This window comes from Mandrillus leucophaeus, unplaced genomic scaffold (assembly GCF_000951045.1).
Source record: "Mandrillus leucophaeus isolate KB7577 unplaced genomic scaffold, Mleu.le_1.0 Scaffold432, whole genome shotgun sequence".
NCBI classification, from domain to species: domain Eukaryota; kingdom Metazoa; phylum Chordata; class Mammalia; order Primates; family Cercopithecidae; genus Mandrillus; species Mandrillus leucophaeus.
In genome coordinates, this window is record NW_012104610.1 from 1,130,156 (window position 1) to 1,155,971 (window position 25,816).

General features: G+C 44.8%; 1 protein-coding gene across 2 annotated transcripts in view; it reads left to right on the forward strand.

Annotated features, from left to right (window-relative positions):
• The window catches only part of NUMA1 (nuclear mitotic apparatus protein 1), an 84,420-nt gene that overhangs the window by 30,978 nt on the left and 27,626 nt on the right, over nucleotides 1-25,816 (forward strand). For both annotated transcript variants that reach the window (XM_011993689.1, XM_011993688.1), the window contains one exon: nucleotides 18,700-18,773. In XM_011993689.1, coding sequence (XP_011849079.1) covers nucleotides 18,732-18,773 — 42 coding nt within the window. In that variant the 5' untranslated portion in view covers nucleotides 18,700-18,731. The remainder of the gene's footprint in view (nucleotides 1-18,699; nucleotides 18,774-25,816) is intronic.

The following is a 25,816-nucleotide window of genomic DNA, read 5'->3' on the forward strand; positions in this document are numbered from 1 at the left end:
AAAAAAAAAAAAAAATCTTTGAATTCCTAGCACAGTATGAAGGATGTTTATATCATGTTTATAGTCGAATATTCCTGATTAAATTTCATTAATTCTAAGAGTAATATATCTTACATATTTTGGAGAATATGTTTTGATATAAAGAAAGAACTTCGCCTTAAAAGGGATAAATTTCAGTTAGTAGGAAAATTGCTTGTGTGAAATTTTGTACTTCTCAGTGATTCCAGATACATAGGATTTATTTTCTGTAATGGTGATCAGGTTATTTATTAGCACCTTTAAAAGTGTGGATAGGCCTGCACGGTGGCTCACACCTTTTAATTCCAACACTTTGGGAGGTCAGTGCAGGTGGATCCCTTGAGCCCAGGTGTTCGAGACCAGCCTAGGCAACATAGTGAGACTTCATTGCTACTAAAAATTAAAAATAGCCAGGCATGGTGGCGCATGCCTGTTGTAGCAGCAGCTACTTATAAGGCAGAGGTGGGAGGATCACTTGAGCCCAGAAGTTTGAGGTTGCAGCGAGCTATGATTGTGCCACTGCACTCCAGCCTGGGTGACGGAGCAAGACCCTGTCTCAAAAAAAAAAAAAAAAAGGTGGATATAGATCTGGTGCCATTTAGATACCTGTATTGCCCTTTTCATGAGCCGTGGCAGAAGCAGTATGAACAATGAATGCAGAAATGCTTTGTATACATAAAGACCTATACTGATGAGAAAGATAGAGGATGTAGCAGAGATGTGCTGGAGAGAACACTGGATTTAGAAGACGTCTCTTTGAGTTCTTGCTCTGCAGCCTTACCAGTCGACCTTGAGGCAGGTATTTTCTTCTTACTGAGCCTTAGGATCCTAATTTATAAAATTGGAATAAACCTTGCCTCTTAGGGTTCTTTTGGGAAGATTAATTGAGATGTGAGACACAACCTTCCTTAAAAATCCTGAAGTGTGTTCAAATCCCTAGCACAATAGGTATTTTAGGGTTTTATTTTATCTGCCCATGTTAGGCACCATTCCCTCTTATTTCACTTATTAGTAACATATTGACAAGTTTGGTTCTTGAGGCAATCTATCTTCCTGTTTAGAACTCATATTCGTGTTTGTTCATTTCTATCAGTGATTAAAGGCATTCTGGTATGGAAAAAGGAAAAGTGGACCTGGACAGAAAGACAGGGGTCTCAGTACTGTGTAGGACAGGGATGATAAAGTAGAGCAGTGGGGAGGAGAAGGGGTGAAGACCTAGGTATAGAAAGCTACTTTTCTTTAGGCTGTTTAGACAGATGTAGTTATAAATTGCATTTGGTGGCTTTTATTTATGAAAAGCTACCTTGTAGTTCCTCAAGTGTGGCTCCAGTCACCTTTCATTGTATGCCATGCTAAGTTGGTACTACCAGTTTCCAAGGACCTCCTTTCAACAGAGTATTAATGAAGTACCCATATGTGCCTTGCTTTGGGGATGGGTCCTAATAGGGTAACACACAATGTGCCTGTTTCTAGGAGATTTGCTATTTTTTGGAAAGAACACCCTAACTAGTGATGTTTTGACCAGATTCTGAGGAGATGAGTTCTACTACAAGATTTGTTGTTGAGAGTGGTATCCTGTGGAAAGAATCATGGGAATTTTTGGAAGTGGAAAGGTACTTTATTTATTTATTTATTTTAGAGACAGGGTCTCACTCTGTTGCCCAGGCTAGAGTGCAGTGGCATGATCTCGGCTCACTGCAGTCTCCACCTCCTAGGTTCAAATGATTCTCCTGCCTCAGCCTCCTGAGTAGCTGGGATTACAGACGTGCAACCACACCCAGCTAGTTTTTGTATTTTTAGTAGAGACAGGGTTTCACCATGTTGGCCAGGTTGGTCTCAATCTCCTGACCTCATGATCCACCCGTCTTGGCCTCCCAAAGTGCTGGGATTACAGGCGTGAGCCACTGCGCCTGGCCTTACTTATTACCCTTCTTATCATCTGATGCATCTCCCTAAAACTGCATGCCATTGCTCAACTGTAATATGCTCTGTCTTTGCATGTGCTGTTTTCTCTGCCTAGAATATTCCTTTTTTACTTTTTGGTGAAGCTCTACTTATCCTGCTCATATTTTAAGTATTTAGCTTAAATGTCACTTCCTATGTAAAGCATTCCCCATCATTCCATCCCATCCTGAGTTAGTCCCTCACAGCTCCTTTAAATCAGTACCTTCTCTTATTTTCCCATTCTAAAGTCTTTCCATGAAAGCAAGAATCTTAGTGTTTTCTTTAGCTCCCCACCTTTCCCACACCCCTATATGCTAAGAGCATTGTCTCTACCTGTGTAATGCCTTTCAGATCCACCTGTTTTAGTTCCTACTGCCCCTGCCCTGGCAGTGCAGTTTTCTGTCTGCCTCTACAGCTGCCACCTACGTCCATTTTCTGCCTCTGGCCTCACTGTTGCGCTAGAGTCATCTTTTCAAAAAGCACAAGTAGTATACCATTCTCCTGCCCAGGACTCTTCAGCGTCTCCCACTTCTCTTCAGTAAGTCACCCTGGGTTGTTGGCCCCCACTAGCCTTGCTTGTGTTATCTTACCTTCCTTTCAGCACACCCCAAGCCCATGTTCTTTGGCCTCATATTTTGGTTACAGATGTGTCTCTTCCTCTACAAGATTATAAACTCAAGTTTAAAGATTTGCCCTTGGGCCAGGCACAGTGGCTCACACCTGTAATTCCAGCACTTTGGGAGGCTAAGGTGGGCTGATCGCTTGAGCTCTAGAGATTGAGACCAGCTTGGGCAACATGGCAAAACCCCATCTCTACAAAAAGTACAAAAGTAGCCAGGCATGGTCCCGCATGCCTGTAGCCCCAGCTACTTGGGAGGCTGAGGTCGGGAGGATCACTTGAGCCTGAGAGGCGGAGGTTGCGGTGAGCTAAGATTGTACGACTCTACACCAGCCTGGGCAACAGAGTGAGACCCTGTCTCAAAAAAAAAAAAAAAAATCTTTGAATTCCTAGCACAGTATGAAGGATGTTTATATCATGTTTATAGTCGAATATTCCTGATTAAATTTCATTAATTCTAAGAGTAATATATCTTACATATTTTGGAGAATATGTTTTGATATAAAGAAAGAACTTCGCCTTAAAAGGGATAAATTTCAGTTAGTAGGAAAATTGCTTGTGTGAAATTTTGTACTTCTCAGTGATTCCAGATACATAGGATTTATTTTCTGTAATGGTGATCAGGTTATTTATTAGCACCTTTAAAAGTGTGGATAGGCCTGCACGGTGGCTCACACCTTTTAATTCCAACACTTTGGGAGGTCAGTGCAGGTGGATCCCTTGAGCCCAGGTGTTCGAGACCAGCCTAGGCAACATAGTGAGACTTCATTGCTACTAAAAATTAAAAATAGCCAGGCATGGTGGCGCATGCCTGTTGTAGCAGCAGCTACTTATAAGGCAGAGGTGGGAGGATCACTTGAGCCCAGAAGTTTGAGGTTGCAGCGAGCTATGATTGTGCCACTGCACTCCAGCCTGGGTGACGGAGCAAGACCCTGTCTCAAAAAAAAAAAAAAAAAGGTGGATATAGATCTGGTGCCATTTAGATACCTGTATTGCCCTTTTCATGAGCCGTGGCAGAAGCAGTATGAACAATGAATGCAGAAATGCTTTGTATACATAAAGACCTATACTGATGAGAAAGATAGAGGATGTAGCAGAGATGTGCTGGAGAGAACACTGGATTTAGAAGACGTCTCTTTGAGTTCTTGCTCTGCAGCCTTACCAGTCGACCTTGAGGCAGGTATTTTCTTCTTACTGAGCCTTAGGATCCTAATTTATAAAATTGGAATAAACCTTGCCTCTTAGGGTTCTTTTGGGAAGATTAATTGAGATGTGAGACACAACCTTCCTTAAAAATCCTGAAGTGTGTTCAAATCCCTAGCACAATAGGTATTTTAGGGTTTTATTTTATCTGCCCATGTTAGGCACCATTCCCTCTTATTTCACTTATTAGTAACATATTGACAAGTTTGGTTCTTGAGGCAATCTATCTTCCTGTTTAGAACTCATATTCGTGTTTGTTCATTTCTATCAGTGATTAAAGGCATTCTGGTATGGAAAAAGGAAAAGTGGACCTGGACAGAAAGACAGGGGTCTCAGTACTGTGTAGGACAGGGATGATAAAGTAGAGCAGTGGGGAGGAGAAGGGGTGAAGACCTAGGTATAGAAAGCTACTTTTCTTTAGGCTGTTTAGACAGATGTAGTTATAAATTGCATTTGGTGGCTTTTATTTATGAAAAGCTACCTTGTAGTTCCTCAAGTGTGGCTCCAGTCACCTTTCATTGTATGCCATGCTAAGTTGGTACTACCAGTTTCCAAGGACCTCCTTTCAACAGAGTATTAATGAAGTACCCATATGTGCCTTGCTTTGGGGATGGGTCCTAATAGGGTAACACACAATGTGCCTGTTTCTAGGAGATTTGCTATTTTTTGGAAAGAACACCCTAACTAGTGATGTTTTGACCAGATTCTGAGGAGATGAGTTCTACTACAAGATTTGTTGTTGAGAGTGGTATCCTGTGGAAAGAATCATGGGAATTTTTGGAAGTGGAAAGGTACTTTATTTATTTATTTATTTTAGAGACAGGGTCTCACTCTGTTGCCCAGGCTAGAGTGCAGTGGCATGATCATAGCCCACTGTAACCTCAAACTCCTGGGCTCAAGTGATCCTCCCACCTTAACCTCCCAAGTTGCCAGTACTACAGACATGCACCACCATGCCCAGCCAATTTTCATTTTTTGGTATATATTTACTTATCTATGTATCTATAGATAGATAGATGGATAGGCAAATATATGTATATATACACGCACACACACACATATATGTTTACACACACACAAATATATATATATATATTTTTTTGAGACAGGGTCTCACTATGTTGCCCACACTGGTCTGAAATTCCTTGGCTCAAGTGATCCTCCCATCTTGGCCTCCAAAAGTGCTGGGATTACAAGCATGAGCAACTGTGCCTGGCCCTGAAAAGGTACTTTAGAGCTGATCTGACCCTAGCTTGGGTCTCAGTAATTTGCCTCTGTGACTTGCATTAAGCCACGTCGCTAGTAAGTGACCCATCCCCCCTTCAGGGGCTTTCAACACCAGATCTGGTGTGTTTTCTACCATCATGGAGGCTGTCTGCAGTAAGAGTATTCCCCCTCCGTTTCAGGTTCTTTCGCATTTCTTATAATTAATTCTGTGTTTGTGAGCAAACGTGCTAGATATGTTCATATGTTGCCTGTAGGGACAGAGCCGTTTTACTCCTCTGTGACAGTGAAACAGGGTGGAGAGGTTCTTAGCTGTTCTGTAGAAAGGCCTTCTTGGAAGAGAACTGAGTGGGCCTGTTGGATGTTATAATGAATCCTCTCTGGGTTTTGATTTGCCGTCTGCTTTTCTCCCCAGGAAGCCTCAGGCTTACCAACACTGCCTCATTAATCAGCCACTATCCTCTGGAGAGGGAGAATGAGGCCATGGTAAATAAGCTCAAGGTCAGGCTCCTGAAACAGCAGTCCTTTCCTTTAGCACCAGCGTTTCCTTACAGCCTCCCCCTCTCACCCTTGAGATATTGCCAACATCCCTTCTAGTAGAAGGCTTTTCTTGGTGTTTGCTGTTTTCAGAGGAGTTTTGGTTCTTTGATGTTTGTAAAGCTCTCGGATTCTCAGAAAAAAATTCTTTAGTGATTAGTTTTGAAAGTGGAGGTGTTTGATTATTTTGATTAAGAAGTTGATTTTCGGCCTGGTGCGGTGCCTTACTCCTGTAATTCCAGCACTTAGTGAGGCCCAGGCAGGTGGATCACCTGAGGTTAGGAGTTCAAGCCCAGCATGGTGAAACCCCATCTCTACTAAAAATACAAAAAATTAGCCCAGCGTGTTGGCGGGCGCCTGTAATCCCAGCTATTTGGGAGGCTGAGGCAGGAGAATCGCTTGAACCCGGGAGGTGGAGGTTGCAGTGAGCTGAGATCATGCCATTGCACTCTAGCGTGGGGACAAGAGCAAAACTCTGTCTCAAGAAATAAAAAAAGTTGATTTTCATGAGGAAAAGCACACGGCTTCTTTGATTCGCTGAGAATGTGCTAGCTTTTATTCATTCACTCAATGATTGTCTGTTTAACAGCTGTAGAGAATAATATAGGCTAACTGGGTACAGTGGTTCATGCCTATTATCCCAACTACTCGGGAGGCTGAGGTACAAAAATCACATGAGTCTGGGAGGCAGAGGTTGCGGTGAGCTGAGATCGCACCACTGCACCCCAACCTGGGTGACAGAGCGAGACTCTATCTCAAAAAAAAAAAAAAAAAAAAAAAGGATAATATAGGGACAAGGTAAACAACTTACTATTTACATGACTAAATCATGTAAGTCACCTAATTCCTGAGCCTCAGATTTCCTCATTTTTAAAACTACCCAGTGCTTGCTTTGGCAGCATGTGTACTAAAAGTGGAACAAAATAAAATAGGAACCATACAGAGATGAGCATGGCCCCTGTGCAAGGATGACATGCAAATTTGTGAAGAGTTCCATATGTTTTTTTAAAATTCTATTTAAAAAATAAAGTAAAATAAAACTGCCCAATACAATGCCTTCTAGTCTTTTCTCTGTCACTTATGTCCTGGCATCATAAAGTCTATCATTGTCATTGCTGTTACTGTTGTAATTCGTAGCTAATCCAGAGCGTGTCCCCTGCGGTCATCTTGTCTAATCCTCTGGACAATCTGTAACTTTTTTTTTTTTTTTTTTTGAGACGGAGTCTTGCTCTGCCGCCCAGGCTGGAGTGCAGTGGTTCAATCTCGGCTCACTGCAACCTCTGCCTCCTGGGTTCACGCCATTCTCCTGCCTCAGCCTCCTGAGTAACTGGGACTACAGGTGTCTGCCATCACGCCTATTTTTAGTAGAGACGGGTTTTCACGGTGTTAGCCAGGATGATCTCCATCTCCTGACCTCAAGTGATCCGCCCGCCTCAGCCTCCCAAAGTGCTGGGATTACAGGCGTGAGCCGCCGCGCCTGTCTGACAATCTGTAACTTTATAGACCTGCCTGGCAGAGTGGAGGGTTTGGGTAAGGCAATAACGACTTTAGAAGCTAGAACTCGAGAAGTTACAGGTCATGGAGGGCCTTGAGTGCCAGGCTGATTATTTGTGTTACAATCATCCCATGGGGATGATTGGGGACTTGAACTCTCCTAGTATTTATTTGTTTTTGTTTTTTGAGACATGTCTTGCTCTATTGCCCAGGCTAGAGTGCAGTGGCGTGATCATAGCTCACTATAACCTCAAACTCCTGGACTCAAGCAATCCTCCCACCTCAGCCTCCTGAGTAGCTAGGACTACAGGCGCACACCAGCATGTCCGGCTAATTCTTTTATTTTTTGTAGAGACGGGGATCTCGCTATGTTACCCAGGCTGGTCTTGAACTCCTGAGGAATTTGAACTCCTGAGCTCAAATTATCCTCCCACCTTGGCCTCCCAAAGTTCTGGGATTACAGGCATGAGCCACCACACCCAGCTCCAGTCTTTTTTTGTTTAAACTTTCAAAAATGATAATATAAATCCTGGTGCAATGACATATGCCTGTAGTCCCAGCTACTCAGGAGACTGAGGCAGGAGCATCACCTGACCCTTTGAAATAACCTTTGTGCTCCTAACCAGTCACCACCCTCCTTCAACCTCTATCTGAACTCTACTGAAATTTATTTATTTTAATTTAAAATTATTTATTTTTCTTTTTTTGTGACGGAGTCCCACTCTGTCACCCAGACTGAAGTGCAGTGGCACAGTCTCAGCTCACTGCAACCTCCTCCTCCTGGATTCAAGTGATTCTTGCCTCAGCCTCCCAAGTAGCTGAGATTACAGGCTCCTGCCACCACACTCAGCTAATTTTTGTATTTTTAGTAGACATGGGATTTTGCCACGTTGGAAAGTCTGGTCTTGAACTCTTGAGCTCAAGCAATCTGCCCACCTCAACCTCCCAAAGTTCTGGGATTAAGGCGTGAGCCACTGTGCCCAGCCCTCCCTACCAAATTTAAAGTAATTTCTTTCCTTCCTTCCCTTCTCTTTTCCTTCCTTCGTTCCTTTCTCTCTCTGTCTCTCTCTTTCCCTCTCCCTCTCCCTCCCCTACCCCCAACGCCTTTCTTTTCTTCTCTTTTTCTTTCTTTTTTTGAGATGGAGTTTCACCCTTGTTGCCCAGGGTAGAGTGCAATGGCACGATCTTGGCTCACCACAACCTCCGCCTCCCGGGTTCAAGCGATTCTCCTGCCTCAGCCTCCCGAGTAGCTGGAATTACAGGCCTGCACCACCACACCCAGCTAATTTTGTAATTTTAGTAGAGATGGGGTTTCTCCGTGTTGGTCGGGCTGGTCTCAAATTCCCAACCTCAGGTGATCTGCCTGCCTCAGCCTCCCAAAGTGCTGGGATTACAGGCGTAAGCCACCATGCCTGACCCTTCTTCTCTTTTTCTAGAAAGGTTTTACCACTCCTTTCCTACTCTTTTGGGGACAGTAAGAATGAGGCAGGAGCCATGTGGCTGCCTGCTGCCTGTCTAGGCTGTGAGAGGAGCTGTGGAAATTCTGCTGCTGCCACAGGCGGGAGGAAGAGGAGGGAAACGCTGGAGAAACTGGCCAGGCTCCTTGGGCTGCCCTGAAGAGCTGGCCCAGAAACTTGGCAGCTTTGCAGAGGGGTTCCAGGGGAAGGTTCAGCCTCTCAGAAGCTGCACAGCTGGAAGCTGTTGCCTTGAGTTTAGAGCAAGGGGCCAGGCTGGGGAGACTTTTTGAGACAGTGCCAGTTCTATCTGGGCTAGGAAACTTCAGGGCTGACCCATTGCCATATGTGGCCAGGACAGTTTTAGCAGGCCTCCCTCCTATTTTCACCTTATACATTTTCTGGAGCATTGATAATGCCAGTCTTTAAGTTTGGCCAGGCCTGGGATGCCTCATGCCTGTAATCCTAGCACTTTGGGAGGCTGAAGCAGGCAGATCACTTGAGCCCAGGAGTTTGAGACCAGCCTGGGCAACATGATGAAACTTTGTCTCTACAAAAAAAATACAAAAATTATTCAGGCGTGGTGGCACGCACCTGTAGTCCCAACTACTATAGAGGCCGAGGTGGGAGGATTGTTTGAGCCCAGGAGGCTGAGGCTGCAGTGAGCCATGATTGTGCCACTTGCACTCAAGCCAGGGTGACAGAGTGAGACTCTGTCTCAAGAAAACAAAAAACAAAACCCCAAACAATTATGTTTGCCACTTTGCTTTTCTATAAAAGTTTTGGTATCTGCTTTGCTTTTGCTTTCACGGTGCTCCTTTGAATAAGAACTTCTCTTCCTGCTAATAGTGATTGCTAACTACAGACTACAAATCATACAGTGGGAATAGCCTACAGGGCCTGGAAGAAGCAGCAGGGTGATGGGGAGCCTACAGCAATGATCCTTGGTCTGACCCCCACCCCCATCTCATCCCAACCGCCCACCACAGTCATTCTCTGGTGGCCAGAAAGTTGAATTTGTAAACCTGACATCCAGATGTAGTTTGGAGAAGCAGATTTAAGGAGTGCTAGTGTGCTAGGTGTTATGGGGGATCACAGAGAGAGAGTGGTAGAACTGGTTATGCCCTTGAGGAATTTCCATTCTAGATGTGAAGACAAGACTTTCATGCATATACACATAAGTGCCAAGAGTAAGAGGTAGTTACATTTTTCTTACCACCAGTGTAATATAAGATTATTAAAAATAAATGCAAGGCCGGGCATGGTGGCTCACACCTGTAATCCAGCACTTTGGGAGCCTGAGGTGGGCAGATCACAAGGTCAGGAGTTCGAGACCAGCCTGGCCAACATGATCAAACCCTGTCTCTACTGAAAATACAAAAGTCAGCTGGGCATGGGAGCAGGTGCCTATAAATCCCAGCTACTTGGTAGGCTGTGGCAGGAGAATTGTTTGAACCCAGGAGATGGAGGTTGCATTGAGCCAAGATCATGCCATTGTACTCCAGCCTGGGTGACAGGGCAAGACTCCATCTCAAAAAAAAAAAAAAAACATACAGCATAGAAAGTCCCCAAGTGAATGTTCCCTACAATCTAACTCCTCCCCCAAGGTAACCCCTGTTAACTGTTAAATATTTGAGGAGTTAGGAATATTAAATCAAATATATTAAATACTTGAGCTGGACCCTAAAGTAAAACCTAGAGAGGCAGATTGATGGGAAGAAGGCAGACAGACAGAGGATCCAGCCTCCTGCTCCAGGCGGAATACCCTCTCTGGCTTCCCAGACAATTGGTGAGCCAACTTCTGTTTGGACACCTTGGTGACAAGGGACCAAAATGCCAAACAGGAATTAGTCTGGAGGAAGCACCCATCCATGCCTTACATGCTAGCCAGTGTGTTGGACACCTTATAGGTGTTATTGAATTAATTTTCATTAATTTTCATCACTCTTTTATAACGGGTGTCTTTATTCTTATTTTACAAATAGGGGTACTAAAGCTCAGAAGTTTCTTGCCAACATCAAATAGTTAGCGCATGTGGTAGAGACTTCTACCATTTACTTGCTGTGTGATCTTGGCAAATTATTTAGTCTCGTAGCTCAATTTCCTCCTCTCTAAGATTGGGTGATAAAGGTACCTACTTCATAAGGGAGTTTTTAAGATTAATGAGTTCGTACATGTTAGGTCAGTAGAATAGTGTCAGGTACACAGTATGCACTCAGTAAGCATTAGCTACTATATGTCTTTCTGTCTATCTATCTGTCCATTTATGTATTTATTGAGACAGAGTCTTACTCTGGCACCCAGGCTGGAGTGCAGTGGCATGATCTCTGCTCATTCCGCGTTCAAGCAATTCTCCCATCTTAGCCTCCTGAGTAGCTGGGGCTTTGACACTAAAAAAGACACTTAATTTGTTTATAAATCATGACGTTTTACTGGTTGTCTTATGTGTAAAACATTTTAGCCTATATGTTATAAACTGTAGCCAATGATTGTGACTTCTATAGTATACCTCCTAGTAGAAAAAGACAAAGACAACTCTGGGCCAGGTGTGGTGGTTCATGCCTATAATCCCAGGGCTTTGGGAGAAGCATAGAATTTTTAGAGAAGAATTTATAATAATGCTGTGCCTAGGCAACATAGTGAGACCCTGTCTCTACAGAAAAAAAAAAAAATTAGCCAGGCATGGTGGCACACACCTGTACTCTCACTACTTGGGACGCTGAGGCAGGTGGATCACTTGATCCCAGAAGTTTGAGGTTACAGTGAGCTATGATCTTGCCACTGCATTTCAGCCTGGGTGACAGAGTGAGACCCTGCCTCTTAAAAAAAAGAAAAAAGAAAAAAAAGAACTCCACTTGGCTAATTTTTTGTTTTTGTGTTTTTGTGTGGTGGTTTGTATTTTTTGGTAGAAACAGGGTTTCGCCATGTTGCCCAGGCTGGCCTCTCAAAGTGCTGGGATTACAGGCATGAGCCACTGTGACCCACCAGCTACTACTTATTATACTCTATTTTCTCTCTTCTTCTGACATCCTGTCATCTCCTCAGTTTAATTCTTCATATCATCCCTCATACTTTTCTCCCCTGTACAGTTCCTCTCTCTGCCTCCTGTCCGTTCTTTACCCTGTCTCCACAATGTCTCTCACTGTAGCTTCCACCTGGGTTCAAGTGATCCTCCCACCTCAGCCTCCCGAGTAGCTGGAACTATAGGTGCGGGCCACCACACCCAGCTAATTTTTTATTCATGAAATTTTTTGTAGAGATGAGATCTCCCTATGTTGCCCGCGCTGGTCTCAAACTCTCGGGCTCCAGTGATCCACCCAAAGTGCTGGGATTACAGGTGTGAGCCGTCGTGCCAAGCCCCCTTTCCATTCTTTCTTACCCTCTTGTGTGCCCTCATTACCTGTCTCCTGACTACAGCCTCCTGACTCACGTCATTGCTGCTAGTCTCATTCAGGTATATATCATAATAAACTTGGGGCACCGTTTTTGTCATACCACAGCTCTGTGTTAATAACAAACAAATAAACTTACAAATATTTGATTCCTTGGTTTGAGGTTCAAGATCCTCCTAGCTCTCTGACCCCACCTCACTCTTCAAGCCTTTTCTCCTACTGCTTCCATGCCTCCTCTCTGCTGCTTCTTCCTCCCCACACCTCTCTGTTTCCATCTGGGGAAATGCTACCTGTGTGTTTCAAGGTCCAAATTAAAATGGCACTTCATTTTCATAATCCTTCCCTACTCTAAACTGGTTAGAATTTTTCTTTACAGCTTGTATGGAAAGTAGTACACCAGTTTGAAATTAATCTTCAAGTCACATTTCATATCTCCTGTGGAATTACAACCTACCTCAGTGCAGATGCTGGGGCTTAATTAATTCATCTTTGTATACTTCCTACAGTTTCCTATAGGAGTGCCTTACACATAGTAGGTGCTCAATAAATGTTTGTGGCATAAGATTAGGCAGTGTCTGTTGACCATCTGGTGGGCTTCCCTTTCAACCTTGGTGATGGTCGCTATGTAGTGGGGGGAAATGCTGTGGTTTTGTCTTCTAAGAGTCAGACATCTTTTGTTTTCAGCCATGTAGGAGAAGCAGAGCCTACAAGTCCCGGTGCCTGCGTCTGTTAAGGGCTGCAGCCAGTGCCTAGAGTACTCGGTCTCGTGCCTTGGCCCCTCAGCCCCTCCCCACAAATGCTCAGCGGAACAGGGGATTAGATTCTGGCAGCACAGCTGGGATTTTGGCGGCCATTCCACAGCCGACAATAGCACGCAGCACAGGACAGCGCAGGCCTGTACTCCAGGGCCAGAATCTGCCTGGGCTTCTTGTTTGGGTGGCGGAGGGGGAGGAGCGGGCACAGCGCGGCATCCTGGCCTTGCCACGCAGAAGGTATGGGCTGGAGAGACTCCCTCGGGGAATGGACTTAGGGGGTGGCCGTGTCCCAGAGCAGGGCAGGCGGTGCCCATGGAAGGTGTCAGGGTGCTTTGTGTGTGAGCGGCGTGGTTGTGCTTAAAGACACAGCCTGCCCTGGGGCCGGTAGGAAGCTGCCCCCGATCAAAGGGCCTGCATGTTGCTTGTTCTTCAAAGCCTCTGTTCCCGGGTCTTCCTCCCTGCCCTGCGGTCCGCCAGGCAGGGGCTGATCTAATTATCAGGACAGCCCTTGTCCTACCCTTCCATTGCTGTCCAGAGAGATGGACAGATTATTACTGCTGCCTTAAACTCTGGGTGGAAAACAGAGCGAAGGGGGAGTGTCCGGTTGATCCCAGGTTTGTCAGGCAGGCCACTGTGAGATGTGTTTTGTGTGTTTATGCCACAGTTTGCCTTGACTCTTGCTGCTGTTGGAGTTCTGTAATTTTGCCTGCCTGCTTGTGCCTTCACCCGCAATCCGCCACCCCCATTCGTCCTGCTTTTCTTGTTCGTGGACCAAGCCTCCAGCCTTCCCCTTTGCAGCCCCTCCTCTCCAGTGCACCCCCTCCCTCTGGGCCCCACCCCCACTGAGAGTCCCCTGCTTGCTGTCGCTCCCAGATCAGGGAAGCTTGCTGTGCCTTTAAAGAAAGCAGACTCCTGGCTGTGACGCACTTCTGGCTGTCAGCCAGGAAGATCGCTCCTGCCAGGCAGACTGAGAAGAAAACCAACAACTTTTCTTTTGTGTGTGGGGTTACTTTCCACTGGCCCCCCCTTCCTCCTCTCCTTTCAAGATTTAAATGCTAATGGCGGATTAAAACCTGTAGATGCGTTTGGCTTTAGGAGTCTGGTAAGGCCCCGCTGCACCGAGACTTTTTCTTTCTCACTCTTTCTCTGGGTTTTTGTTCAAACATGGAAGAGGGAGTGGGGTGGATTCTCCCCCCTCACCTCCCTTTCCTGCGCCATCCTTAAAGGGGAGGGAGAGAAGAGGGAGAGCAAGTAAACATACTCAGAAACAGGCGCTGTGGAGTAGAGCTTGCCAACATCCGGGAGCTGGCGCCTTTCAGAGCAAAGGGTTGCTTTCTTTCCCCCCTTGCGTAGATGTCAGCATGTTTTTGTTCAGAGAAGGAAAGCGTGTGCGCCTGCCCGTTGAGCTGTAGAGGCAGCTCATGAGAGGGCTTCACCATTTCTGCGTGAGGCCCTGGGTGTGTGAGGCCCTGGGTGTGTGCGCGGTGGTGGGCAGTAAAAAAAGGGTTCATTTTGTCAGCTAGTAGGGACCAGGGTGTGTGAATATAGTGGTGGGGGCCCAGGTGAGTGTGTGTGTGTAAGTGTATGTACGCGCCTCTGTACAATACATGGCTGCGAGCCTGGTTGCGGGTCTAGTTCCTGATTGCAGCTCTTTTGCCATCATCCTGATCTGGACCCTCCAGAGCGTGGGGAGAAGGGGCAGACATCAGTAAGCCACTTTTGAAGAAATCAGAGAATCTTGGTTTCCCCTGCAATCCCTCTGTTGTTCCTCTCCAGGGCCTTGGGGTTCTGTGCCAAACTCTAGGCTACAAAGATGGGGTGGTCTGTTAAGAGGAGGAGGCCTGAGCCCAAGCTAGTCCCTTTAGAAGGACCAAACTGGTTTGCCCCTGACCTCAGGAAACTCTCTGGACTTGGACCAGACGGTCTACCCAGTACTCCCCAGGAATTGAAAAAGATTGTTTTTCTCTGTATGGCGTCTCTTGGAGCCACTGGTCCTTTTGCCTTTTATCTTCTCAGAGGCAGGGGATGTACTAGCGTATTTCCTATGCTGTTTTTATAGCTTGTTAGCCTAGGGCAAGGTGGCTTGGCCCCTCTGGGGTAACCTGCCAGGTGAAGTCTGAGTGTTTGCTTGCATGTGCCTCCTGACCTATCCGTCCCAGAGTTGGAGGAGGAGGAGGAGCCCCAAGATCAGGATTTTCACTCTTTGGATGTGAGTGTCTCTCAGATGGGTATCTTTCTAAGAAAGGGGTACAGAGCATGGAATTCTTAGGCTACAGGCAGGCAGGGTCTCAGGGTAAGTGGTAGTAAATTTTGCAAGTGAGCACTGGCGCACAGATGGGGCAGCCATTTCCTTTGTGAGCTGTGAGGCTGTAGTCCTTTGGAACTATCAGGTGGAGAAGGGGGTGGGGTTCTGGGAAGGACCCTTTGAGGTGGGAGCTTGTGTGGGCTTTGGGCCCTGAAATTCTGGGAGTGGGAGTTAGCACTAAGAGAATGAGGGTTCAGCAGAAGCAAGGGCCCATGAGCTGACAGATACGTGTAGTTTAACAACTCTCTGGGACCAAAGGTCGCTTTGGTGTTATCTTGAGGTAGGGCTGGTGTTCCCTTGATGGGCAATAAGTGGCTAAGAGGCAGTCTCAAAGAAACTGGCACCCAGGCCAGGGCCGGGGTAAGGAGAGCAGTACTGCTGCAGCTCAGACCCTCTGGCCTTTGGCCTATCACTTGTTCTGTACTTAAAACTGAAGCTTTTTCAGAACAGACTCCAGAGCTCAGCAACTTGACCCTCTGGTCCCGCTTCTTGCGTCTGAGCAGGTGGTTTATATTAGCTTCAGCCCTGGTAGGAAATAATGGCTAGACTTTAACTCTTTAAGGTCCAGAGAGGGTACAAGCAAAGTGACTGCCTGTCTCTTTAGTGTCACTTTCCTTATCTTGATACTTATTTTCTGGAAACAGAGGAGTTACTATAAAGGTGGGAATTGGTCCCGATGCCGGGGAGCTGCCTTGTCTCAGTTTGGGAAATGTAAAAAGGATGCAGGGCCTTAAGTTTATAACGTAACTGCTTCTGTGTCCTTGGTTACTTCTTGAGACCAGGGAAAAGAGAGGGTGCCTTACCAGCTCAGTGAGGCCTCTGTTTTAGATTCTGGGGGAATTTCTTTCTCAGAGAATCAGGTAGATGGGAACTCCAAAGGTGCCCTCAGAGGGCCTGGCCTTTTGTTTCTTTGTTTATTGAGTGAGGGTTGCGGGGGTGCCTGATCCAGCTGGGGTGGATCTCAGCAGATCCTTCTGTGAAATGGTTCCAGGCTACCATTGCAAGGATCTGTTTTTCCATCAGCATCACCCAGTGTACTGGGTGGGGCCTGCCTCAGATTTCAGAGGGAGGGTGGGGAGGATGGTACTCTGACTGGGAGCCCTTGGGTTCCCAGCCAAAGTCTGCTTAAAGCTATAGTCCCAGTGTAGAAGACTTAGCTGTGCTCCTGGCTTCAGTCATTCCTTATCCAGAGAAAAGGGAATGGCTGGGGCTCTCCTGAAGCCTCTCACCCTGATATTCTAGCTCTAAGAAAGTACCTCTTTACAGGCTTAGACCTGAAGAGCAGACAAGGTCCTTCAGGAGTTCCTAGTGGTGAATATTGGGTTCCTCGTATTTTTGTGCCTGGGGAACACAGAAAAGAATATTAGCCTTGACACTCATTTTCTTGAGCAGTGGAACTAGTTTTAGACAGGCTCTCCTGGGAGGACCTCAGGGTTGTATGTTTTGCCTCTGAGATGAAGAGGTTGGTTAAACCTCAGGACATTTTTAGTAGCACAGCTGTGAATCTTTCAAAGGCGGCAAGATCTGCCTACAGTTGCAAATAAAATTTCTGACTGAAGTGTTGGGCCTCATCAAAAAGACTGCAAGTCTATAAGCAGCAGTGAGGATAGGGAAGAGGTGATCTCAGCCTCATTCCTTGTGATTTAATAGCTCAGAGGCCTTTTTTTAAAGAAGCTCCAGTTGAGTGTCTGGCTGTTGCCGCCCCACCACAGAGCCAAGTGTGGTCCCTCAAGCTTTAGTTTTGTCAACCACAGAAAAGCCTTATTGCAGTGCAGTACTTGGGGCTATCTGCATCCATCCATGCCTGTCCTCAAGGGCTACACAATCTTGCCCATGGATAGAGCATACTTGATGATAATCATCCAAGACTGAGGAACATAAGCCCCTTAGCTTCTTTGCCCTCCTGAGAGCTCTCTTAACCATTTCATTTGCCCTTGCCAAAGCCCAGGTGAATTGGCTCATTTCCAAGACTGATGCTGGCATGACATGTGGAATCATGTTGGATTATGCAGGGTCAGGAAGCACTTAATTGTAATTAGCATTTAGTTATATTTAGCATTTAATTATTTTCTTCTATTAGTGCTTCATGTATGTTTAATTTTACTCCCTCCCCTGCTATAAGCCCCTCAAAGGCAAGGACCATGTCATTGTCTCATTTTCTGTGTAGCTTCTAGCACAGGATGATCACACACACACATATATATATATATTTTGTTGTTGTTTTGAGATGGAGTCTCGCTCTGTCACCCAGGCTGGAGTGCAGTGGCACAATCTCAGTTCACTGCAAGCTCCGCCTCCCGGGTTCACGCCGTTCTCCTGCCTCAGCCTCCTGAGTAGCTGGGACTACAGGCGCCCGCCACCACGCCTGACTAATTTTTTTGTATTTTTAGTAGAGACAGGGTTTCACCGTTTTAGCCAGGATGGTCTCAATCTGCTGACCTTGTGATCCACCTGCCTTGGCCTCTCAAAGTGCTGGGATTACAGGCGTAAGCCACCACTCCCAGCGAGGATGATCATATTTAGGGACTAAGAAAATGCCTTTCGGTTGGCTGATAAACAGAGTATACTTGGATAGGAAGGACCAAGAGATAATGGGGAATGAATTTTCAGATTTTTGTATCTCTTTCCCTTACTAGACAGTGAGCACCTTGTGGGCAAGAATGGTGTCTTTCTTGATCCCCAACTTGCATACAGTAGTCTGGTTCTGCAGAGCCCACACTCTGGAGATGCTAATGTATGGGGAGACTTATAGGCGATGTGGCTCTTACCACTCTTGTTCCTCCTTCTAGAGTAGTTACAGACTGAGCACGTGTGGCAGGAGATGTGGGACAGGGCTCACTGTGCCCCTGGAGATTAGTGAAAATTGTAAGAGCTGCTAGGAGGTGTTGGTGAATATTTAGTTATCTGGCCTGTGGTCTCTTGGGTAGGTTGGCAGGCAGGTGGCAGAATCTCAATGGGAAAGGCAATTGGGGATGAGAACACCAGGACAGGTACCTAATTTTCATTAAATATTCCATGGGATCTCCTCCAGAATTGGACTTGACCTCATCCAGAGACCTACGTTTGGATATACTCAATCCCCCATTTGAACCATATTTGTGAAACATTTCTGTGGAAGATATAAAAATCCAGAAACTAGAACAGTTTCCCCAAGGACTTGGGTATTGTTAGGTAGAATTTGGGTACCTGTAGAAAGAGCTGGAAATCAACATTTTTGCTTAAGAACAGTGATTATTTATTGACAACCTACCATGTGCCAAGCACCGTCCTATTTGCTTTATCTTTAAGCATCACAATAACCCAGAGAGGTGTATGTGGATCCCATTTTGCAGATAAAGAAAAAGACTAAAAGAGGTGATGTTGCTTGTCTAAGGTCCTGTGACCCTGGTCACATTAAATCAGCATCCAGACCCAGGTCTGCCTGAAAACCATGTTTGTTCCATATTTAAGGGCATCATGTCCCAAAGAGTAGGGTTGAAGACCAACTTTGAATGTTGTATTTTCTGTGGAACTGAAAAATTACATGGGGTAGACATTGAGTTAAATGCACAATTCTTTCCTGTCGTCTCTGATATAAGCTCTATAGTAATTTTCATGTGTACTCAGCTTTCTAAAAATTCCCATGGTGTCTTGGTGGATTCAGTGACGAGCGATTTCAGTGTTGAGAGTTGGCAAATGGAACCATTTCGCCTTTATTTCTTGATCATGGATATCTGATATGATTAACTGCTTTTCTTCCTCTCTTGGGTTCCAGGCACATTGGAGTGACTGTCTGGTATCACCAAGATGACGCTTCACGCCACCCGGGGGGCCGCACTCCTCTCTTGGGTAAGTAGTCTTCCTCTCTTTTGTTGGCTATACTTCTCCAGGAAGCTTGAGAGGGTTAGGAGAGGAGTTTTGTAGGAGCCAGGGCTCTGTAAAGTCTTCTCATTTCTAGACTAAATAGTTTTCCTTTAGACCGCATGGAAATGCATTTTCATCTGCTCTGTGTATATTTTTCTGAATAAAAGGTTAAATGTGGGCTGGGCATGGTGGCTTATGCCTGTAATCCCAGCACTTTGGGAGTCCAAGGCAGGTGGATCACCTGAGGTCAGGAGTTCGAGACCAGCCTGGCCAAGCTGGTGAAAGCCCCCGTCTCTACTAAAAATACAAAAATTAACTGGGTGTGGTGGCGGGCACCTGTATTCCCAGCTACTCGGGAGGCTGAGGCAGGAGAATCACTTGAACCCGTGAGGCGGAGGTTGCAGTGAGCCAAGATCACACCATTGTACTCCAGCCTGGGCAACAGAGTGAGACTCTGTCTGAAAAATTAAAAAAAAAAAAAAAAAAGGGTAAATGCTGACCTTAGTGACCAACATATGCAGGGACTTTGGTCTTCAAAGGTCTTTAATCTTAGGACAAGGTTCTTGTCACTCTCTTCCCCCCTTTCTGTCTGTTGCCATTGTCCATCAGCAAGTGTTGCCTTGCTGATTACTCCATCAAAATTCTTTTGCTAGATCATTCATATATTTTCTGCCACAGACAATGGCAAATGAAAAAATAATAGAATGCATTGGATATTTAAAGCTAGAGAGGCTGGATGTGGTGGCTCACACCTGTAATCCCAGCACTTTGGGAGGCTGAGGCAGGAGGATCGCTTGAGCCCTAGAGTTCAAGACCAGCCTGGGCAACATGGCAAAACCCTATCTCTACAGAAAATTTAAAAATCAGCTGGGCATGGTGTCATGCACCTGTAGTCTCAGCTACTTGGAAGGCTAAGGTGGGAGGATCCCTGGAGCCATGAAGGTTGAGGCTGCACTGAGTCATGATTGCACCACTGCACTCCAGCCTGGACGACAGAGTGAGACCATGTTTCAAAAATATATATAAAAATAAAAAATAAATAAAGCTAAAGAAACAGAGGAGACCATGGGGCGTGGTGATAAATATGGGCCTCAGAGTCAGATGCCCAGCATGGAATCACAGCGCTGGTCCCTCTGACCCAGAGCAAGTTGGCCTCTCAGTATCTTTTTTTTTTTTTTTTTTTTTTTTGAGATGGAGTCTTGCTCTGTCGCCAGGCTGGGGTGCAGTGGCGCAATCTCGGCTCACTGCAACCTCTGCCTCCTGGGTTTAAGCAGTTCTCCTGCCTCAGCCTCCCGACTCGCTGGGACTACAGGTGCACACCATCACGCCCAGCTAATTTTTTTTTTTTTTTTTTTTTTTGAGATGGAGTCTTGCTCTGTCGCCAGGCTGGGGTGCAGTGGCGCAATCTCGGCTCACTGCAACCTCTGCCTCCCAGGGTCAAGCCATTCTCCTGCCTCAGCCTCCCGAGTAGCTGGGACTACAGGCGCCCGCCACCTCGCCCGGCTAGTTTTTTGTATTTTTTAGTAGAGACGGGGTTTCACTGTGTTAGCCAGGATGGTCTCGATCTCCTGACCTCGTGATCCGCCCGTCTCGGCCTCCCGCCCAGCTAATTTTTTTGTATTTTTAGTAGAGACGGGTTTCACCATGTTGGCTAGGATGGTCTTGATCTCCTGACTTCGTGGTCTGCCCTCCTTGGCCTCCCAGAGTGCTGAGATTACAGGTGTGAGCCACCGTGCCTGGCCAGTATATTTTTTTTAATGGGGGTGATTTTAAATTAAAGTACCTCATAGAGTTCTACTTTTTCTTGGCACCATGAAAAAAATAAAATACCTCATGGGGTTATTACAAGGATAATGAGATACATTTAGTGTGCACAAGTACCCACACACTTGCAGTCATTTAGCATAATATCTCAATAAATCATAGTTCTTCGTATTTAAAATATTTCCTGGGCATGCTTGTTGAAGTAGGATATTTTAGTATTCACCCTGAGTACTGATTAATCAGGGCCAATTGGAGAGCCAACCATTTTTCTTTTTTTAAAAAACAGACATAGAGTCTCATTCTGTTGCCTAGATGGAGTACAGTGATGTAATCATAGTTCACTGTAACCTCAAACTTCGGGGCTCAAGCAGTCCTTCCACCTCAGCCTCCCAAGTAGCTAGGACCACAGGGATACATGCCATGCTAATTTTTAAAAACTTTTTGTAGAGATGGGGTCTTTCTAAGTTGCCCAGGCTGGTCTCAAACTTCTGACCTCAAGCAAACTTCCCACCCTGGTCTCCCAAAGTGTTGGGATGGCAGACGTAAGCCACTGCACCTGGCTGCCAACTTTTTTTTAAATTAGAGAATATTTAAAAGGAAATGAATTTTTAATTTCCAGTTAGGGTTGAGTTAATAAGACAGGTTGTTTTAGTCATGATCAAATCTTGAGTGAGGAAATATATGTTTAATGAACAAAATATTCATTCTTAGTCTTCAGTTTCTGAAATGGATGTAATTTTCTTTTGTGTAGCTTAAAATGGGTATTTTTATATTTATATATTTTATAATTATATTGCATGCCGTTTTATTCTCTATTAGGAACATTGTCTCTTCCTTCTCCTACTCTCCTTGCATTTCCCCCCAAAAAGGCTGGTTGGGTTTTAGGGGAACCTGAGCAACATCTCTAATTCAATGCAAGTAACTGAATGTTGGGGGCTTCTTTAGCCACATCATTTTATGTTGATTGGTTTATTTATTTAGGTTCTAGGCTTGTTTTTACAGTGACTACTACTGTTACAGAGAATAAACACAAGACTAATTTTATTTACTTATTTATTTATTTAGAGACAGTGTTGCTCTGTCACCCAGGCTTGAATGCAGTGGTGTGATCACGGCTAACTGCAGCCTCCACCTCCTGGGCTCAAGCAGTCCTCCCACCTCAGCCTCTCTAGTAGCTGGGACCACAGTCATGCACCACCATGCCCGGCTAATTTTTTGTATTTTTGGTAAAGACTTGGTTTTGCCATTTTTTCCCAGGCTGGTCTTGATTTCCTGAGCTCAAGCGATCCACCCGCCTTGACCTCCCAAAGTGTTAGGCATGAGCCGCTGCCCCTGGCGTAAGACTAGTTTTATTTATAGCAGCTACTTATATCCTTTTCTCAAAAGTCACAGTAAATATGCATGAGGCCAGCTCACACCTGTAATCCCAGCACTTTGGGAGGCTGAGGTGGAGGATCACTTGAGCTCAGAAGTTTGCAACCACCCTGGGCAACATGGCGAAACCCTGTCTCTTCAAAAAATACAAAAATTAGCTGGGCGTGGTGGTGTGCTCCTGTGCTTCTAGCTACTCAGGAGGCTGAGGTGGGAGGATCACCTGAGGCTGTGGAGGTTGAAGCTGCAGTGAGCTGTGATAGTGCCACTACACTCCAACCTGGACAATAGAGTGGAGCCTGTCAAAAAAGAAAAACAAAGAACATGCATGAAATTGTTAAAGTATTGTTATATGTGCCGGGTTCAGTAGTGCACACCTGTAGTCCCAGCTACTTGGGAAGCTGAGATGGGAGAATTGCTTGAGCCCAGGAGTTTGAGGTTGCAGTTAGCCATGATTGCATCTGTAAATAGCTGCTGCACTCCAACCTATAACATAGCAAGAGCCTGTCTCTTAAAAATATATATGAATATAGTTATAGAGAATTTTTTCAATTTAAACAAAAGTTGTGGAGCTAAAGCAAATTTTATGAAACTGTAGTAGCATGAAATAATGCATCTGTTATGTTAGTGAGAAGAGTGGCATAGAACATACACATACACACACATGGTAATTCCAACTACAGTTTAAAAAAAATTACTGGCCAGGCGCGGTGGCTCAAGCCTGTAATCCCAGCGCTTTGGGAGGCCGAGACGGGTGGATCACGAGGTCAGGAAATCGAGACCATCCTGGCTAACACAGTGAAACCCCATCTCTACTAAAAAAATACAAAAAACTAGCCGGGCAAGGTGGCGGGTGCTTGTAATCCCAGCTACTCGGGAGGCTGAGACAGGAGAATGGCGTAAACCCGGGAGGCGGAGCTTGCAGTGAGCTGAGATCCGGCCACTGCACTCCAGCCTGGGCGACAGAGCGAGACTCTGTCTCAAAAAAAATAAATAAATAAATAAATAAAATTACTTAGGAAAAAACGAAATAAATACGTCAAAATGGAAAAAAAGTACCTGTATTAAAATACTAGAATTATTGGGAGTTCTGTTTTTTGTCTTCTTAATTTTCAGTAATTTATAACATAAAAATAAATTAGTGGTTTATTTTATTAATACTTAAATTATAGCTTGAAACTATTCTGTAAACAGCAGTTAATAATGAATAAACTGTTACAGGATATTTTAAGATTTGACAACCTTAAGCAACCCTGCAATCCTAAAGGGCAACTCTTAAGTTACATGGTGAGCCTGGTCCTCACTCTCATGTTTTATGTCCTGACTAGAGATGAAGGAACTTCTCTACTTCCTTAACTTTTAAATGATTTCTCACTTGAGAGCAAAATAATTCACAGGAAGAAAAGTCTTTTTATATCCATGAAAGGAACTGTGGCTGGATTATTACCCAATTGGTATATGTGATGAATCCAGATTCCTTAGGAGACTTTACATCAGCTAATTAGTATGATTTTTTAGTCTTGTTAGTGAACAAGCATCCATAGCCCTTGAATGTTTTACCTAGATTGCAGGTATTGATAGGAGATGGTTTTGCCTTGGCAGTCTCTCCATTTTCTGCAGGTAAAATGGAATCTTGGCCTGAAGTTTTCAGAATCTTCTTGGAAAACTTACAATGACCTGTCCTGACCAATTAGATTGAGCTTTTTTCAAAAGACAGCATAAATATTTTATAAATATATTAGCAAACTCTTTAAGATGTCAATAAGTCACATTTTATTTCACATTAAAAAACTTTTAATCTGTTTTAATTTGGATTCATCTAAAAGATTCTCCTTTTTGAGATAGGGTCTTGCTCTGTGACCCAGGCTGGAATGCAGTTGCATTCATGGCAGCCTGGAACTCCTGCCCTCAATCCTCTGCCTCCCACCTTAGCCTCCTGAGCAGCTAGGACCATAGACATCACAGACATGCACCACCATGCTGGGCTGTTTTTTGTTGTTGTTGTTTTTTGTTGTTGTTGTTTTAATTTTTTGGTGACAGGGTCTTGCTGTGTGGCCTAGGCTGATCTCAAACTTCTGGCCTCAATCGATCCTCCCTCCTCATCGTCCCAAAGCACTGGGATTACAGGCATGAGCCACCACACCTGGCCTAAAAGTTTTATTTATTTATTTATTTATTTATTTTTTATTTTTTTTGAGACAGGGTCTCAATTACTCTAGTTGCCCAGGCTAGAGTGCAGTGGTGTGATAATAGCTCACTGTAGCCTTGACCTCCTGGGCTCAAGCGATCTTCCCACATCAGCCTCCCAAGTAGCAGGGACTACAGTAGCATACAGACACAAGCCACCTCACCCAGCTAATAATTTTTTTAAAATTATTATTTTGTAGAGACAGGGTCTCCTTATGTTGCCCAGGCTGGTCTTGAACTCCTGGCCTCAAGCAGTCCTTCTGCCTCAGCCTCCCCAAGTGCTGGGATTACAAGCATGGGCCACTGCACCTGACCTTAAAGTTGTTTCTAAATGTGAAAGTATTTAACTGAAATAAATACTATCATGTCTGTAGAGGAATCATTGATTTTTTAAAATCCTCTTAATTCTATAGTGCATGCAGCTAACTGTTAAGAAATACAAATGTTATATCTACTTCATTATTTTAATTTTATTAGCCATAATAGTGCCTTATGTTTATTACTCTTTCTTTATTTCTTTTTTTTTTTTTTTTTTTTTTTTTGAGATGTCTCACTCTGTTTCCCAGGCCACAGTGCAGGGACACTATCATAGCTCTTTGTAACTTCTCCAGCTCCTGGGCTCAAATGATCCACCCACCTCAGCCTTTTATGTAGCTAGGACTTATAGGCACCATGTCCAGCTTGCTTGTTTGCTTGCTTATTTATTTATTTGGTAGAGACAAGGTACTGTTATGTTGCCCAAGGTGATCCTAAACTCCCAGCCTCAAGCAGTCCCCCTACGTCAGCCTCCCAAAGTGCTGGGATTACAGGTGTGAGCCACTGCACCTGTCCTACTTTTTTTTTTTTTAAATGTGTTCTTGCATCCATAATCCATTTGAGCTCACACTGGTCCTTTGAAGTAGATAAGGTAGGGGTTCCATCCATTTGGCACGAGAGAAAACTAGTGCAGAGAGAAATAAAGTTTATAACAAAGGTTGCTGGCAAGTTTCTGGAGGAGCTGGGCCCAAAATGTATATGTACTGGCTCCCAGCCCAAATATAGAGAATACATTTATAAGCAATAGAATCTAGTTGTCTGCACATAACCACTATGCTGAAGTTCTTTAAAATACCTTGTTTCTTAAAGCAGGCTCAGTCTCTCTCCCCTCTTAGTGCTGAATATGTGAATAATTAACTTAGCAAACCATTTCTTCTTATAGTAATAAAAAAGTAAACTTCAGCCCAGATTACTTCTGAACTTTACTGCCTATGGAATTCATGAGGTTTTCCTGTAGAAGTCGACGTGTATACTTATTGAATAACCTGTGTACCTGATGCATGTGACCCCTGGTGAATTTTCTAGTGGTAAAAACTGATTTAGGTGTATGCCTATCTGAAGCCAAAGAATGGGAACAGGCAACTAAATCAGAATAAGAAGTTTTTCTTTGAGATTCCCAGCCCAGCTCGTCATCTTCTTTCATTCCCACCCGGTTTTTTTTCCTTTCCTTTTCTTTCTTTTTTCCTTTGGAGACAGGGTCTTGCTCTGTCACCCAGGCTAGAGTACAGTGATACAATCTCAGCTCACTGCAGCTTCGACCTCCCTGGGCTAAGGTGATCCTCCCACCTCAGCCTTCTAAGTAGCTGGGACTGCAGGTGTGTGCCACCACACCTGGCTAATTTTTTGTATTTTTTGTAGGACAGGGTTTCACCATGTTGCCCAGGCCCCTC